At 46.4% G+C, this 16,234-nt stretch overlaps 1 protein-coding gene across 1 annotated transcript in view; it reads right to left on the reverse strand.

Moving 5' to 3' along the window:
- The window catches only part of Rfx4 (regulatory factor X4), a 158,230-nt gene that overhangs the window by 9,029 nt on the left and 132,967 nt on the right, over positions 1-16,234 (reverse strand). Inside the window, exons 14-16 of the mRNA XM_051139870.1 lie at positions 15,193-15,312; positions 14,716-14,877; positions 1,430-1,592 (exon numbers count right to left, since the gene is read on the reverse strand). Of these exons, the coding sequence (XP_050995827.1) occupies positions 1,430-1,592; positions 14,716-14,877; positions 15,193-15,312 (445 nt within the window). The remainder of the gene's footprint in view (positions 1-1,429; positions 1,593-14,715; positions 14,878-15,192; positions 15,313-16,234) is intronic.

A 16,234-nucleotide genomic window follows, 5' to 3' on the forward strand; every position in this document is an offset into this window, starting at 1 on the left:
TTTTTTTCCCCCTTCACCCCGAGTCTTCTTGTACCATCTCTACCCTTGTTGGCCTTGCTTTGGTGAGCAGAAAACCCCAAGTTGAGCTTCCTTCTCCCTCAGCACTGTTGGCAAGCTTGCGTTCAGGGACTGGAACCCAGCTTTGATCAAAACATTACTCTAATGGAACCCCCCCCCCCCTTTTGTAAAAAGCCCATTTGCACATCCTGAAATCAAACAGGGAGAAAAAAAAATTGCTTTGGACTTCGTGTTTCTGCATTCCTTGGACTTGTGCTGGCCAATGATGGCAAAGGACCCGAGGGAACTGCGTGGTGAGGCAAAGCAGGTGCTTAGCCAGCCGCCGCCAATGTCTGGCAATGCGATCTGGACTTATTCAGGGCCCCATTTCTCACATGTGCGAGATGATGCACAGGGTTATACTGGGACCACTCACGTGAGGGCAAAACCACATGCTCACGTGGCCACACATGTGCACCGGCTGCTACTACCATCACTATATATCATAACATCTCCTAGGCAAAGAACTGGACCTGTGGCCACATGCGTCTCTAGTACACCATCCTTGTAGATTAAAAAAAAAAAAAAAGTTTGAACTACAATTCTAAGACTGTATTACAATTATGTAGAGAAATGCCTCCAGGAACAGTGGCTACCCTGTGGAGATCCCGGGGCATCTGAACTGTGGGTACATACTGACCTACAGGCCTGTAAACCCCTTCAAGCTCTCTGTTTTCTGCTGGGCCACCTGTGTGGGAGTTGCCTGAGATGCCTCTGCACCCCATCTACTTTGGGGCTTCTATAGCTAGCCTGCAGGCCTGTTAGATGCAGGTGAGGCTCCCTGCACTGTGTGGCAGTGGCTCTCCTCAAGGTCAAGAGTGCTTTCTTCAAGCCACCGCTCATTAAACGAAGCCAAGTTGAAGTCTCCCGATAGATAAGCGTGTGATGCCAAGGCAGGCTGGTCAGCACAGCAGCATCGCCACCCAGATTTGCACATGAATGATCCAGGCTGCAGAGCACCCTTGGAAGCTGCAGGGCTCCCTGAGCCTAGAATGTCACTGTCATTGCAGTCCTCTGGAGATCACCTCTAGATGGAGTCCAAAGAGTCAAGGACACGCTTGGGAAGCTTTATAAGGCTACAAGGTTTGCAGAGAGCTAGCTACTCAGGAGACTGCAGGGAGGTGAAGCGAGGAGCGAACTCTGGCTTTGGAGCAAGACATGCGCAGTATGTCAGCTGCATAACCTTAGGGAGCCATTCACCCTTTCTTCCCTCCATCTTCACTTGAGTGGGCTACACAAGACAGTTCTGTGCAGTCACGGCGCTGAGTAAGGCACGTGCTCTAACCAGAGGGCAGCTCCTGTCCTGTCGTCTGAGGGGAAGCTACTCTGAGCCGTCCTGAAGTGAAACGTCAAGCGAGGCCGAGTCACCTACCCATGCTCCTCTCTGTGAGAGTAGACTGGTATCCTGTGTGTGACAGAGGAGGAAGGCACGTGGGTGCTCCTCATACAGGGTAGTTGTTGGGAGTTCTCGGCTGGGGACCCAGCAGCTGTCGTCACTGTATACGTTAGCGACCACGTATATGACTGCATTGCTCCTACAGAGACAGATTACATTGCATTAGTCACTACAGTGGCTTCCTACTGCCCCTAAACTGAAAGCCAAAGTCGCTTATAGGGCAGTCTCTGGCTCTGCTCAGCTCATCAGAAGCACCCGCGGCACCCCTGGTCTAGACTCAGAGTAATTTTCTCCAGAGTACCATGATCTCTGCCACCACAGGACCTTTGCACGTGCCACTTCTGCTGTCTGGAATCCCTACTCTTCCTTTACTACCCACTCATATGAATCCAGTGGAGCCATCTGCTAACTCCAGACTAGGTGAGCTCCTGTAGAAAGCATTGTGAGCCTTTATGGTCCCAACTTCAATCTGCAATGCCTCATTCTGGAAGGAATGTGGTTGGATCCATGCCTATCCCCTCCTCCACACCAGTGTACACGTTCTATGAGGCTAGGTGTCAGTCTGTCCAGCCTGCCAGTTAGGGCAGTGTTTGGCCTGCCCAGATACACTTGATAAGAAAGTTTGAGGAAGAAAAGGGACAGGAAAGATGGGCAGAGAGGGAGAGAAAGAACACGGGGCCTGGCGTGGCCCAGGTAGGCTGCAAATTAACCTTTTATGGTCAACTCCATAAGTGTTGTGGTGCCACCAGAGTGCTGTAAGCAACATAAGCACACCACTGGGCTCTGTCTAGCTGGCTCTCCCCAAAGATTGCTGGACAGTGACCTGGACTGTGGCCTATCCCATGCACTTGACTAATTCAATGTATTGTCTTTTAATTGGGTACCTGAAAGTGCTAAGGACTGGGGCCAGGTGTGTGTGTGTGTGTGTGTGTGTGTGTGTGTGTGTGTGTGTGTGTGTATAATGAGACCTGACAAAAGTTCTCTAAAAAGCTAACACTTATTTATATGACAGAACTTTCATAAGAATAACCCCAAAATTTGTAAAACGTAAGCTGGGTAGACAACTTAATTTTTGATATTTTAAAAAAAGATTTTTTTATGTTTTTTGCCTGCATGTCCACCTGCATATCAGAAGAGGGCACCAGATCTCATTATAGATGGTTGGGAGCTACCATGTGGTTGCTGGGAATTGAACTCAGGACCTTTGGAAGATCAGCCAATGCTTTTAACCTCTGAGCCATCTCTCCAGCTCCAAATTTTTGATAAATTTAACAAACATTAAGATAGCAGAAATGAAACTTTAAACCCCTTCCCAGATCTAGCCAATGGTCAGAATATTCTCCACAGTTGAGTGGAGAGTGTGATATGACTTTCTCACGTACTCTGGTGCCTCACATTTGACCATGTCCCCTGGAGGGGGAGACCTGGTGGCACTCAGAGGAAGGACAGCAGGTTGCCAAGAAGAGACTTGATACCCTATGAGAATATACAGGGGGAGGTAATCCCCCTCAGGAACAGTCATAGGGGAGGGGAATAAGGGGAAAATGGGGGGAGGAGGGAGGAATGGGAGGATACAAGGGATGGGATAAACATTGAGATGTAACAAGAATAAATTAATAAAAAAAAAAAAAAGATAGCAGAAATGGCTGGGCATGGTGGCACACACCTTTAATCCCCGCACTTGGGAGGCAGAGGCTGGTGAATCACTGAGTTTGAGGCCAGCCTGGTCTACAAAGTGAGTCTAGGACAGCCAAGACTACACAAAGAAACCTTGTCTCGAAAAACAACAACAACAACAGCAAAAAGATAGCAGAAATGAACCTGTTTTACAAGGTGTAGGGAACAGGACTCGGCATCCTTTTTGGGGGTACACAGAGAGCTGGAGAACTGGAGATTAAGAACAGATGCTGTTTTTATGATCAAATAAAACAGAGGCTGGAGAGATGGCTCCGTGGTTGAGAGCACTGGCTGCTCGTCCCAGAGGACCTAAATTCAATTCCCAGCATGCATATAGTAGTTCACAACTGTCAGTAACTTCAGTCCCAGGCAATCCAACTCCCTCTTTTGGTCTACATGGGCACTAGGCAAATATAGGGTGCACATACAGACAGCCAAGCACAAAACCCACACTCATAAAGTAAAATAAAAATTAAAAAAAATTTTAAAAAGATGAAATAAAACAAAAAGTCCTGTATTGTTAAGCATAAGGCCATTTCTACCTTAAAACTCTAGTGGAAAGACAAAGGAAGGGTTTGCGGTTTTAGAATCCAGTCTGTCCTTCACCCGGGGCTGTGTCACATAGCACTGGGCCAGTCTGTCCTTCACCCGGGGCTGTGTCACACAGCACTGGGCAGCAGCTGCATTGACATGGGGTGGCAGGATGGGGCAGGGCTGGCGGGGTTGATTCTGTGTGGCTTGCGTGGCAGAGGCCTGGCAAGGAAGGCCCATGAGAAAGGACAGAAGAGAATCCTGTTTTAAGGGTATTGGCTTATTATTGACAGTGCCTGGCGTGTAAATCTGGGAATGCAAATTATGCCCTTTTTTAAGCAAAGTGGCAACGGATCACCTCAGGAGCATAAAGGGGGAGGCCCATGCGGCTGAGCATCTATCACAGGCCAGACACCGGGATAAATGCTTTATAAACATCCTTAAATTAAAAAGAAAAATAAATTAAAGAAGCACGCAGAAGCACAGAAGATTCGAGAATGTGAAAGTGGAAGAATATGTTGGAGACAGCAGCACAGTTAGGAATCCGCTGAAATGGCATTTCCTAAATGCCCGTCTTCCTTAACGTGGTCTTCAGCCTGGCTCTGACTTTTCCGGGATCTTTGTCTTAATGCTCACAGTCAAAGGCTTGATCCCTAAAGTGTTTTAAGAGGCCTCGTGAGGGTTTTTGGGTCATGAAGACCATGCCCATGAAGGGGATTATGGGAGCCTGACCTCCTCTTCACTCTCTTCCACTTCCTGGACATGAGGTGAGTGGCTTTGCTTCACAGTGGGCTTCAGCCATGATGCTCTGCTCCAAGCCCAGAGCCCTGAGTGGGGCCTACCCAAGACCTTCAAAACTGAGCCAGAGAAAAAGCTTTGTCTCTGTGAACACTGTCTCAGTCACTTGTTATTGTAATGAAAAGCAAGCACACTAGGGATGGAACAGTTGACTAGTGACTCTAAGGTGGCCAATTACAGCACACTTTGTGTGTGTGTGTGTGTGTGTGTGTGTGTGTGTGTGTGTGTGTTTCAAAACAGGGTCTCTCTGTGTAGCCTTGGCTGTCCTAGACTCACTTTGTAGACCAGGCTGGCCTCGAACTCACAGAGATCCACCTGCCTCTGGCTTCCGAGTGCTGGGATTAAAGGCGTGCACCAACCACGCCCAGTTAACAGCAAACTTCTAAAGAATGTATTTCTGTGAAGTCACTGGTGCCCTCATTCAGAAAGCGAGAGGTGCCCTTCATTGTGCAGTGCACATCTGTCTGAATTGTCCCCACCAAAACAGTGGCTTCCTTGGGCCTGTTGTGAGAAATCCTTCATGGACTGCACACAGATCACAAGAGAAGACTCCCCAAACAATCGCATCTCGGGTAACGGGATTAGACGATTAGACGTGCTTCCCTATGCTTTAAGTTATCCTTAGAGGGCAGAGCGCTTCTTGTGCAGGTGTGAGGAGCTGAGTTCAGAGTTTTAGGATGGATGTCAGAAGCTGGGAACAGCTGTGTGTGCCTGCGATCCCAGCACGGGGTCAGGTGGGGTGGGGTGAGGGCAGAACAGGAGGATCCGGGAGCTCATTGGCGAGCCAGCTGCAGGTCCAGAGAGACCTTTCATTTTTCTTTCTTTCTCTTTTTTGTTTGTTTGTTTTGTTTTTTTGAGACAGGGTTTCTCTGTGTAGCCTTGGCTGTCCTAGACTCGCTTTCTAGACCAGGCTGGCCACAAACTCACAGAGACCCACCTAGGTCTGTCTCTTTCTGTAAGAGAGACCTTTCTTTAAAAACAACACAAAACAAACAGGGTGGACAGTGAGAGGAAGATGCCTGACGCCCTTCTCTGGCCACATATGCATGGATGTGCTGGTAAGTGCTCACAATCACGTACCCATGTGCGTGTGCGTGCATATGCGTGTGTGCGCACCCCCCCCCCAATGGATTTCATGAGATGGGAGCACTCTTACAATTTTAAAGTTTTCCCTTTTTATTAAAAATGGGCTATTTCTAGGTGAGAAGGTTGGTGATTTTTACATTTCTGGTTTGGTTTTTGGGTTTCCCTATAATGACTGCATATTGCTTCTGTGAAAAGAACACATAACACATAAGTAGCTTTACTACCAGAACTGTAATGGGAGGGGGCAGGGAACTTGAGAGAATAATAAGCCGGGAGTCACAGCAAGCATGTACTTAACCCTTCAATCCCGGGACCTCGAGGTAGTGGGCAAGGACTGCGCCTATTTAAAGGGGCAATCAAGAAAGGCAGAGGTTTGTTTTCTGGATTTTTTGTTTTTTGTTTTTTGTTTTTTTCCAAGAAGTGGGGAGACCTCATGGGATAGACACCCGCTGAGGGAATGCAGCATTAGTAACTTTACTCTGAACCCCTGGAGCACAGCATCCCGTCAGTCATATCCGTGGTCCCAATATAGAGCCTGCCAAGAAGTAGGTGTTCAGTAACTTTTGATTCCATTGACTTTGTTGTTGAGAGAGAGAGAACCAGGGCTGCTAGGAATAGCCATTATCAAACAAACAAACAAAAAAGCTAGTAAATCTCCTGGGGAAAAGGGCCCCTGCGGTCTAGAGAAGGAAACCTCTAAATGGCCATGTGCCAGCAATCTAATGTGCCCACTCAGGCAGCCTTAAGTAGATTAACACCTACTGGCTTGGGAGACTAGCGGGTTCCGCCTGGGAAGCAGAGAGAACACCCCTCCCCCACCAATACCAGCTCCTGGGTGGGGGACCTCCAGGGAGCAGTGGGGCTGCAGTGGCTGTGGTTTAAGAAAAACTCATAAAGGAAAAGCCGATGCAGCCCAAATGCTTCCCTATTTGCCTAATTCCCATATTTCCTTCTGTTGCCTCCAACGCAGCCCGCTGCACCATCCGCACAACCTTACGGTCTGAGCTGAGCACGGTGGCACTGCCAGGGCTCCTGGTCATTCGGGGTCCTGTGAAGGTCCTCCAAGGGGAGGTGATGGCTGCTTTATACTGTTGAAACTACAATAAGGGACAATTCTCCCCACCCCCCACTAAAGAACATCCTTCCTCATGGTTGTTTTTGGTTTTTTGATGGGGTTTGCAAGCACAGGACAGAAAGTGTGCTTGGCAAAGAAAGGCAGTCTGTAATTTCTTGAATAAATTAGCGAATGTTCATCCAACAGAAACCAGAACACATCCGTGTTTCTTTGCCCACACTGGTTCCTTTTAATCGTCACAACAGTGTTTTAGGGCCAGTAGCATTTTTTTTTTTGCATTGCTTTCATTTGATGGGAGGCAGAGTCTCCTACCCTAGGGTGGTCTTGAACATAGGAACTTCCTTTCTCCAGCCTCAGGCTTAGATTCAATCCCAAATGCTGGGACTATAGGCCCAAAACCTGTACCATCATGCCCAGACATGTTCTACATCCTTTTCCAGGTGAGGGAACTGAGAAGGGTCACTCGCAGGTTAAATGCGTAGTTGGATGTTGCGTGCAAACTGCCCTGGTTCCAAAGCTTTTTCACACCAACCATATTTCCCACTCTCAGATCCCTGTTGAAATGCAGATCTCGAGCCTCTAGGTCCGCAGGGGATCATTTTCTGAGGTAAGAGTCTCAAAGATGGCAATGCTGTTGGTCCATGGACCGAGCACCAAAAAGCAAGGTTCTGTGACACATTGCTCCCTGTCGTATATCCTGCTTAAAGTAAAAAGCTTGTCCCCGCAACCCATCCAGTGCTGGTAATTGAATCCGCAGGTTAAGCAGCACCCTCTCACTGAATAACAGGCCCAGCCCAGAAGCTGTGAGGTTCTGATGACCACTTGTGTAAGCTGACACTGTTTCCCCAACTGTCCGCCTAGACCTTCTTCGGATCTTGGGTGAAATCACTAAACTCCCACCCCCATAGTTTGAAGATCTTAGCCTAGGCCTTTGCTTGCAGTTTCTGAGGAATGCACTCTGGTGAGTGTGTGGAGAACTGGATCGCGTGGCCCTAGACACTAGCGACCAGCCACCTGCGGCTGTTCAAAAGTCAGTTATTAAAACCAAATGCGGTGAAAACTTGAGTTCCTTAGTTGAACTGGCTGCATATGCGGCTGGTGCTGAGTGGTTTTGGACAGTGTGGATTTTTATTTGATAAGTTGTGTATGCCTATTTTGCCTCCATGTATGTCTGAGAACGGTTTTCATGCATGGGGAGTGAGTTACTAAATGTCACGTGGGGGCTGGGAACCAAACCCGGTCCTCTGGAAGAGCATCCAGTGTTCTTAACCCCTGAGTCATCTCTCTAGCCCCAACAGATGAGTTTTGGGGTTTTATTTTGTTTTGTTTTGTTTTGTTTTTTTACTATTGCACAGAAATTCGATTTGGGTAGTGATGTTCTCTGAGATATTTAATAAAACATTTCTGATAACCTTCAAGACTGAGATAGAGAGATGACGTGTGTAGATGTGTGCCTACCTCGATCCATACACATCCATGGCTGCCTCAGTCCTTGGGGTAGCTGTGTTTAAGGAGCATGAGCACTGACATGGGAAGCCTTGTCTGTTTGAGTTACTGCACCAATAGCCCCATAGTCAACATCGGATTGCTCAAACTGGCCAGCGCAACAGATGAATCCATTCCTGGAAAGACATGCTGGCTTCCTCTTTCCAGTGCCCTTTCCTTTGATCACATACTGCAGCCAGTCCTGGTTACACCAAGCTCTTTCTGCCTGTGTACAACATGTCCTCATTGCCCTGCCCCAACTCCTATGGGGTTGGCTCCTTGTGACTGGGCAGCTCTGTGACAGATGTCGCCTCCTTAGAATTCACTGCCCACCAACTTGGGCAGGTCTCCAGGTTATACTTTTTCATAGCATATTGCTATTTTCACTCATACCTCTTAGGGCCATTTGGAGTTACATATTTACCTGGTAGTTTATTTCTGTGTTAACTCTTACCCACTGGAATCTAAGTACCACCAAGGGCATCGGCCATATCTGTTTTGTTGTTATTTTGTTGTTGTTTTCACTTCTATACCTCCAGGGCTAGGCCCAGACTAAACACAGAATCCATATTTACTGCATGAACAAATGAATGACAAATGAAGTGGACAGATGAACAAAGTCATTATGGGATGGATGGAATGATACCAAAGGATGCACGAAACAACCTTTTTTTATTTTTTCCTGTTCTTATTCATTTCTCCTAATATCTCTAGGAGGAGGAAGGAGCTGTGACACAGGAGGAGGAACTCATTGTAAATGAGTCACCAGTGCCCACCATAGGAGCCGCTTGGCTTAGCCTTCCCCAGTATGACTGGCCTTTTGTTAGTTGGGAAGTCGAGGGGTCAGCTATCTTTGTGACATCCTCAACTGCTGCAGAGAAAGCGCAGCTGTGCAGGCCAGATGTTCTACAGTCAGGCCCATTTGTGAGGAGTCCCCCCCCCCACCCCCATTTCATCGGGCAACCTAACGTCCCAATGATTGGCTTTGCTGGTTTTGTGTTGCAGGGGACCTGGGTGGGAAGCTGAAAACATGAGCTTAATAGTTAACTTTTATTGTCATTGCCAAAGGAGGGAACACTTAAAATGACATCATAAACGAGGGTTTTAGAGCCCTTCGGTGGCCCGCCCAGACAGAGTCTGGGCTTAACATTTTGTTTTAAATGACATTAAAGAATTGCAGCCTGATCTCATGTTAAATAGACTGCTCAATTTGACACCACCTGCCATGCCCCTGAGGCAGAAAAGAGCCCCCTTCCCCTAAAGTTAAAGATGCTGAACTTTGCCTGATCGTGAGGGAGGAGGCAGGCCCCAAAAGTTATAGATGGGCAGATGACAAATGGGCCAGGTTTTACCGAGTGGAAATCTGTTGGTGTGAAGTCCTGTAAGTGGTCTCTTACCCCGTGTTGCCCCAAAGACGAGTAAACCTACTCTACTCTGGCCTTGGCTTTAAGCATCTGTGTCTATCCTTTTCCTTCCTCTCCTCCTAGCCTCTTCTTTAAAACCGATAACACATAGACACGGAACTAGACACGGACATGGATAAGTAGAGAAACATGCCTATGAGGCATAGCTGAGTCTTTCCCAGCCCTTACATCAAAGGGCGCCACAAGGTTAAACATAACTGGTTTCTTTTCCATAGCTGAAAAATGAGGAAGTGACCATCCGATAGGAGGCAGTGCTTTGATGAAGAGACTCAGGTATCCTGGCTGGCTTTGATTCTTTTTTTTCTTTTTTCTTTTTTTTTCTTTTTTTTTTTTTTTTGGTTTTTCGAGACAGGGTTTCTCTGTGTAGCCTTGGCCATCCTGGACTCACTTTGTAGACCAGGCTGGCCTCGAACTCACAGCAATCTGCCTGCCCCTGCCTCCCAAGTGCTGGGATTAAAGGCGTGTGCCACCACGCCCGGCTCTGGCTTTGATTCTTAAGTCAAAGCTAGTAATACATCATTTGGTCAATGAGACTCAGAGTATGCCAGAGTCTCTAGGTCACATGTCATTTCACTAAAAGTTTGAAAAAGAAAAAACTTTTTTTGGCCTAAAGCTTGTTTCTTTAACTTCCTTTGACATTCATTTTTTTTCTTGCTTGTTTTGGGTTTGTGGTTGTTGTTAAGATTTAATTTTACTTGGTGTGTGTGTGTGTGTGTGTGTGTGTGTGTGTGTGTGTGTGTGTGTGTGTGTGCGCGCGTGCGCGCGCGCGCGAGCCTGCGCACATGCGTGTGTGCAGGTACCATTCGGTGCCAGAAGAGGGCACTGTACCCCCAGGAGCTGGAGTTACAGATTATTGTAAGCTGCCTGATGTGGGTGCGGGGTTTGTTGTTACTGTTGTACAGACAAAGCCTTCTCTAGCCCAGGCTGGCCTCAAGCTCACTCTGTAGCACAAGATGACCTTGAACTTCTGATGTTGCCTCCACTTCCTGAGTTCTGTGATTACAAGGGTGCACCAACATGCACAGTTTATGCAATGCTAGGAATTAACCCCGAGACTTCATGAATGCTAAGCCAACACTTTACCAACTAAGCTACATCCCAGGCCCTACTTTGGGTTCCTTTAAAAAACTGGGTTTTTGTTTGTTTGTTTGTTTGTTTGAGTCTGCCAATATAGCTCAGTGGGAAAGGCACTTGCCACTAAACTTGATTGTCTGAGTTGAATCCCTGAAACTCACATGGTAGGAGGAGAGACTCAAATACTACAAATTTCATCTAACTTATACAAATGCACACACACATACATACTCAAACATACAGATGTGCACACACATATACACTCCCTCCCGCCCCCCACCAAATAAATGTAATTAGTTGTTTTCAAGTTTTTGGAGAGTAGATGGAATATAAAACAGCAATTTAATAAAACTAACTGGGCATTAAAATTATATAGTGAATTAACTTTTGAAGAGAGCATGAGGGTGTGTTTTTATTGCTTATATAATTATTTTCTAAGTTACAATATTATTCAATAAAAGTATGCACAAGGCCTCAAATTTAAGAATGCTACAATATTATGGTTATAGCCTATACATGAAAACCATGCAGCTTTAGGAGATTATGTGTCTTTCTTTCAAGACCATGGCCCATTGGAGCCAGTCTATGCATCCAGACTGGATCCATGGAGTATTTCAAAAGCAGTACTAGAGAAAAATAATGTACATACTTATATGTAAGATGACATTTTTAATGCCCTCTGGAGATACCTATGAACAAAGCTGGAATGTGCCAGAATCTTCAAAGCCTTCAGTCATCTGAAGAGAGCCTGTTTCACATTTGTATTTCTAAGAAGCTACTTTTATGACCTGCAGCATGTTGTACAGAAACCTCTCAACATTTTTATGATATTCCTGTGGCCTTGCCATCATCACACCTGCCCCTACCTCGATGCCTCCACACGGATACAGAGAAAGCCAGGCAGACTCACTGGCAGGCTGAATCTGAGATGCCCTATTGATTTCCCCCTCACTCCCACCCCCACACACATGTCTCAATGCTCCTGTTTTCCAAACGTCCCCAGGTTTGCTGTGTCAAGCAGGAAAGTAATCATTCTCTCTGGTCACATGGTTAGGTATGCAAAGCTCCCCTGTGTATTTTTTAGAAGACAGGATGGGCATGACTCTGTGAGTTGCCTTGGTGAGGGGGAGTATGTCAGGGGCATGACTCAGGGAAATGGCTCTTGGTAGCTCCTTTGGGAAGCAGGAGGCCCACGGGACAGTGATCTAATACTTCCAATCTAGGAAGAACCCTTGAGTGGCCTTGGCATAGTAATGTTTATACCATGCGTGACACTCAGCATAGGACTTGGTACTTTGAAAACATGTGTGTTTCATGCACTCATATTGCCCCCTCACACACACACAACCTATGGAATAGCCTTCTGTCTGAACATTTTCAAGGCACGTTAAAAAAAAAAAATCTGCATCAAATAGAAACAGATGCAGAGACCCACAGGCAAACATTAGGCAGAACTCGGGGCCTCTTGTGGAAGAGGGGGGATGAAGGACAGAGGGGGCCAGTGAGGTCAAAGACATCACAGGAAGACCTATGGAGTCAACCAACCTGGGCTCGTGTGGGAGCTCACAGAGACTGAACCACCAGCCAGAGAGCATGCATGGGATGGACCTGGGGCCCCTACTCATATTTAACAGATGTGCAGCTTGGTCATCATGTGGGTCCCCTATCTGGGGCAGGGGCTGTCTCTGACTCTGTTGTTTGCTTTTGGATCCTTTTCCCCCAACTGGGCTGCGTTGTCTAGTCCCACTGCATCCTGATATGGCAAGGTGGGTGGAGACCCACAGCGGGCCTCCCCTTTTCTCAGGAGAGAGGGATGGGGGAGGGGGGGAAAGGGAGGAGAAGCTAGGAGGAGAGGAGGGAGGGGAAGCTAAAGTAAATGAATGAATGAACGAATGAATGAATGGGGAAAAAGGTAAACAAGTATTACATCAGAAAATGAATCTAATGTCACTGATAAGAAGGCTGGTATCAATCCGAGTCTCTTTTGGGGATTGATTATCTGTTTTTTTGGGGGGGGGCTGATAAGATCTCTGATTTTATTCAGTGAGTTTAGGGGTGAGTTCTACCCCCACCCCACCTTCCACCACTCTCCCCCATTTAATCACCTCAGGATTCAAGGAAAGAAAATTGTGACCCTAAGTCTTAGCTCTATTTTCTGTAAAACCATTAAGCTATTAGTATGCTCTCTCTCTCTCTCTCTCTCCTTTCTCCTCTCTGCTCCCTCTCCCTCCTTCTTCTTTCTTTTTCCCTCCTCTCTATCTCTCTCCTGATTTTGCTTTCTTTTACTCTAGTAGCACAGTGCTTTCTTTCTTCTCTTTCCTTCCCTCCTTTCCTTCATTTTTTTTTCTGAGATAAGGGTCTACTCTGTAGACCCACCCACCCACTCTACAGCCCAGTGTGGCTTCAAACGCTCAGCGATCCTCCTGCATTACAGCTGTCTGAGTTCTGAGATTACAACTGTGCGTCACCCCGCCCAGCTACTTCTCCATTTTCTATTCTTACTTGGAACACTCACTTTAAAAGTGAACAATAGGAGGCTGGAGAGATGGCTCAGTGGTTAAGAGCACCACCTGCTCTTCCAGAGGTCCTGAGTTCAATTCCCAGCAACCACATGGTGGCTCACAACCATCTATAATGTGATCTGATGCCTTCTTTGGCAGATAAAGCACTGATATACAATAAATAAATAAATCTTAAAAAAAAAAGTGAACAATGGGCTGGGCACACTGGGCACACACCTGTAATCCTAGCACTTAGGAGGCAAAGGCAGTAGGACTCACCACGAATTTGAGATTGACCTGGTCTGTTCATACAGAGTTCCAGGTCAGCCAGGGCTGCACAGCAAGACCCTGTCTCCAAACAATAATTTCTGAACATATCAGCTCTTTCTCTTAGCATAGCTCTTATACTTAACATTTCCTTATCTCTTTGCATTGGTTGTATTATCAAAGAATCTCTTAGCTCATTCTTTTAACTAGTTCTTTCAGTTGTATTTTGTTTTCTGTTTAACCTTATGTTTTGAAATTTCTCTTTCAATGGCTATTTATTTCTTCTTAAAGATCTCTGACTTGCATAAATATATAACTGCCCTTTCCTAGTATGTAATACTGCTCCTCTCTCATAGGCTGTGCTTCCAGCAATGGTATGGTGATTTTTTTTTTTTTATTGTGATAAAACACCTTAACCTAAAATCTACCAATTAAACCATTTTCAGTTTAGATGCATTAAATACCTTGTTGGGCTGTGCGTCAACCATCACCATCCATCTCCAAAGGTTTTGATCTTCCCAAACTGAAACTCTGTCCTTATGTCCCCTACCTCTATCCTCCAATTTCACTCTTGAATCTGCCTGTTCTGGGGACCCTGTACAAGTAGAGCCACACGTTTACCCTTTAATGTCTAGCTTATTTCACTTAGCACAATATCTTCAAGATTTAGTTGTGTGTTAGTGATACATTAGAGTTAGAAATGTCATGCGGTCCATGATGTTTATATCCATTCACCCATCAATGGGTCCTTTTCCACTTTTTGCCTATTATACATACTTTTATGACACTGCCATACAATATCTATTTGGGGTTCTTTCGGTTGTCCTATGTGTGGGTGTTTCTTTAGGCTTTGATGATTCTTGGGTGTGGTCTGGCCTGTGAGAACAAAGTGTGTATCTTGGGCTGTGGGTCTCCCATCAGAGCAGCCTTCTAAAAGCGTCAAAGTCATGCTTGGATCAATTCTTGTGACAGCCGCTGCCTCACTTGGTCTCACTGTGGCTTGACATGGCTTCTCACCTTTCCAGAGACACTGCTCAGGTTTGGGTTCATGTTTCTTGGTTTCAAGAATGCCTGTGTACTAACTCACACAACAATTTTTTTTTTAAAAATAATTTCAGTGGCTTACTCTGGGGAATAGAGATTCATCATGTGTTTAACCTGACAACTGAAAACAGCAACATATGGAAGAGCCACTAATGAACAGTCTGAGTCCTGGAAATCCTTCTTCAGGAAGACTGCTGAGTCTTGGGATTCCTTTTTCCGTTTTGAGGAAGACTCTTTCCCAGAAATCTCTTGCTTCCAACATGTACTCCCCACCCAGCACTTTGGAGAACCTTCCCTTACCTGTTGTGCTAAGGCCAGTGTACTCGGGGGATGGGTTGCTGACAGGGGAGGAGGGCGGTGGCACCTCCACAGATGTGGCAGATTTTGCTGGAGAAAATGATGGGCCTGGCGAAGGGGTTGGCGGGGCAGCCTCTGTCAGGATAATCTCTTCCTGGACTTCTGCTGTAAATATAGCAAAGATAAGTTCTTAGATCCCAAGGTCAAGGACAGTTGCTTTTAAAGAAACACACACACACACACACACACACACACACAAAGCATATGCTCTAATCTGTGTCCTACTGGCCACTCCCTGCTTAAAACCCTTTGATGGTTTTCATACACACAGGTGCCCACTCTAAAGAGGAAGCGACACTGTTGACTCTCAGCATATGACCCACTCACCACAGTGAGGTCCTTGGGGGTGTGGAATTAAGGAAACAGAATAAGCATATGGGTCAGATGCTATGTTTTAAGATCCCCTCCAGTTCAGCTTACCGGTGCTTCCTTCGCCCTTCATGGCTCGCATGAGCTCGTTGGCCCGCTCCTGACAATGCAGAGATTCTAGTAAGTAGAGCACGTAGTCATCAAACATCAAATGAATTAGGTGAAAAGACCCTGGTGGGGAAAAAAAAAGACAGAAAGTGAGTCGTGTTACTTTGTGTGTCCCCTCCACTTGGCCAACAGCAAGCTGCTGCGTCCTCTAACCAGTGCTCAGAATCTCATGCCTGTCCCTCATGATGTCCCACCTGCCCCCTTTATGGCCAGAGCTGTCTGTCCTTTGCCATGTTTCCAGTCAAAACCATTAATTCCTCTGCATTCAGGTGTCGCCATTTAAAAGGGGGAGGGCGGTGCACACTGAGTCATTTCCAAATGCACCTGAGCTTTCAGCTTCCCTGCAGCCCTGATCCTTGCCTCAGCACTCCTCACTCCGCTCATCAGGACAGCGGTCTCGTTTCCACTCTTTCTATAGTGCCTCCTGTGAGTGTGTCCATGGCAGGACCATGCCTTTTAGTTCACAGGCCTCTACCAATGTACCCGGCATAATCTCAGGAGCAGAACTGAAATAGTAACTTTGCAACGACAGAATTATTTCTCTAAATACTTTTGAGACTCATTTAGCACAAGGTCTTTAGAAAAGGTACCAGCTAGAGAAAGATTTGGGATTTCTTTTCTTTCCTTTTCTTTCTTGGTTGTTTTGTTTTTGCTTTTGTTTTTCAAGACAGGGCTTCTCTGTGTAGCCTTGGCTATCCTGGACTCACTTTGTAGACCAGGCTGGCCTCGAACTCACAGCAATCCACCTGCCTCTGCCTCCCTGAGTGCTGGGATTACAGATGTGTGTCACTGTGCCTGGCTCAGGATGTGGGATTTTCAAGCAGTACTCTTCACTTTAAACGTAGATAAATCCTTAAGAAGGAAAGTGAAGAGCCATTTTAGAGACTATCCCGTCCGTGTACCACAGTCTGTGTTCAATGTTCTCTGAGGTTGACGATCACCCAGTACAGATGCCATTTTGATTTCTATGTTCCAGCCTACCTTG

Source organism: Acomys russatus, chromosome 31 (assembly GCF_903995435.1).
Source record: "Acomys russatus chromosome 31, mAcoRus1.1, whole genome shotgun sequence".
Taxonomy (NCBI): domain Eukaryota; kingdom Metazoa; phylum Chordata; class Mammalia; order Rodentia; family Muridae; genus Acomys; species Acomys russatus.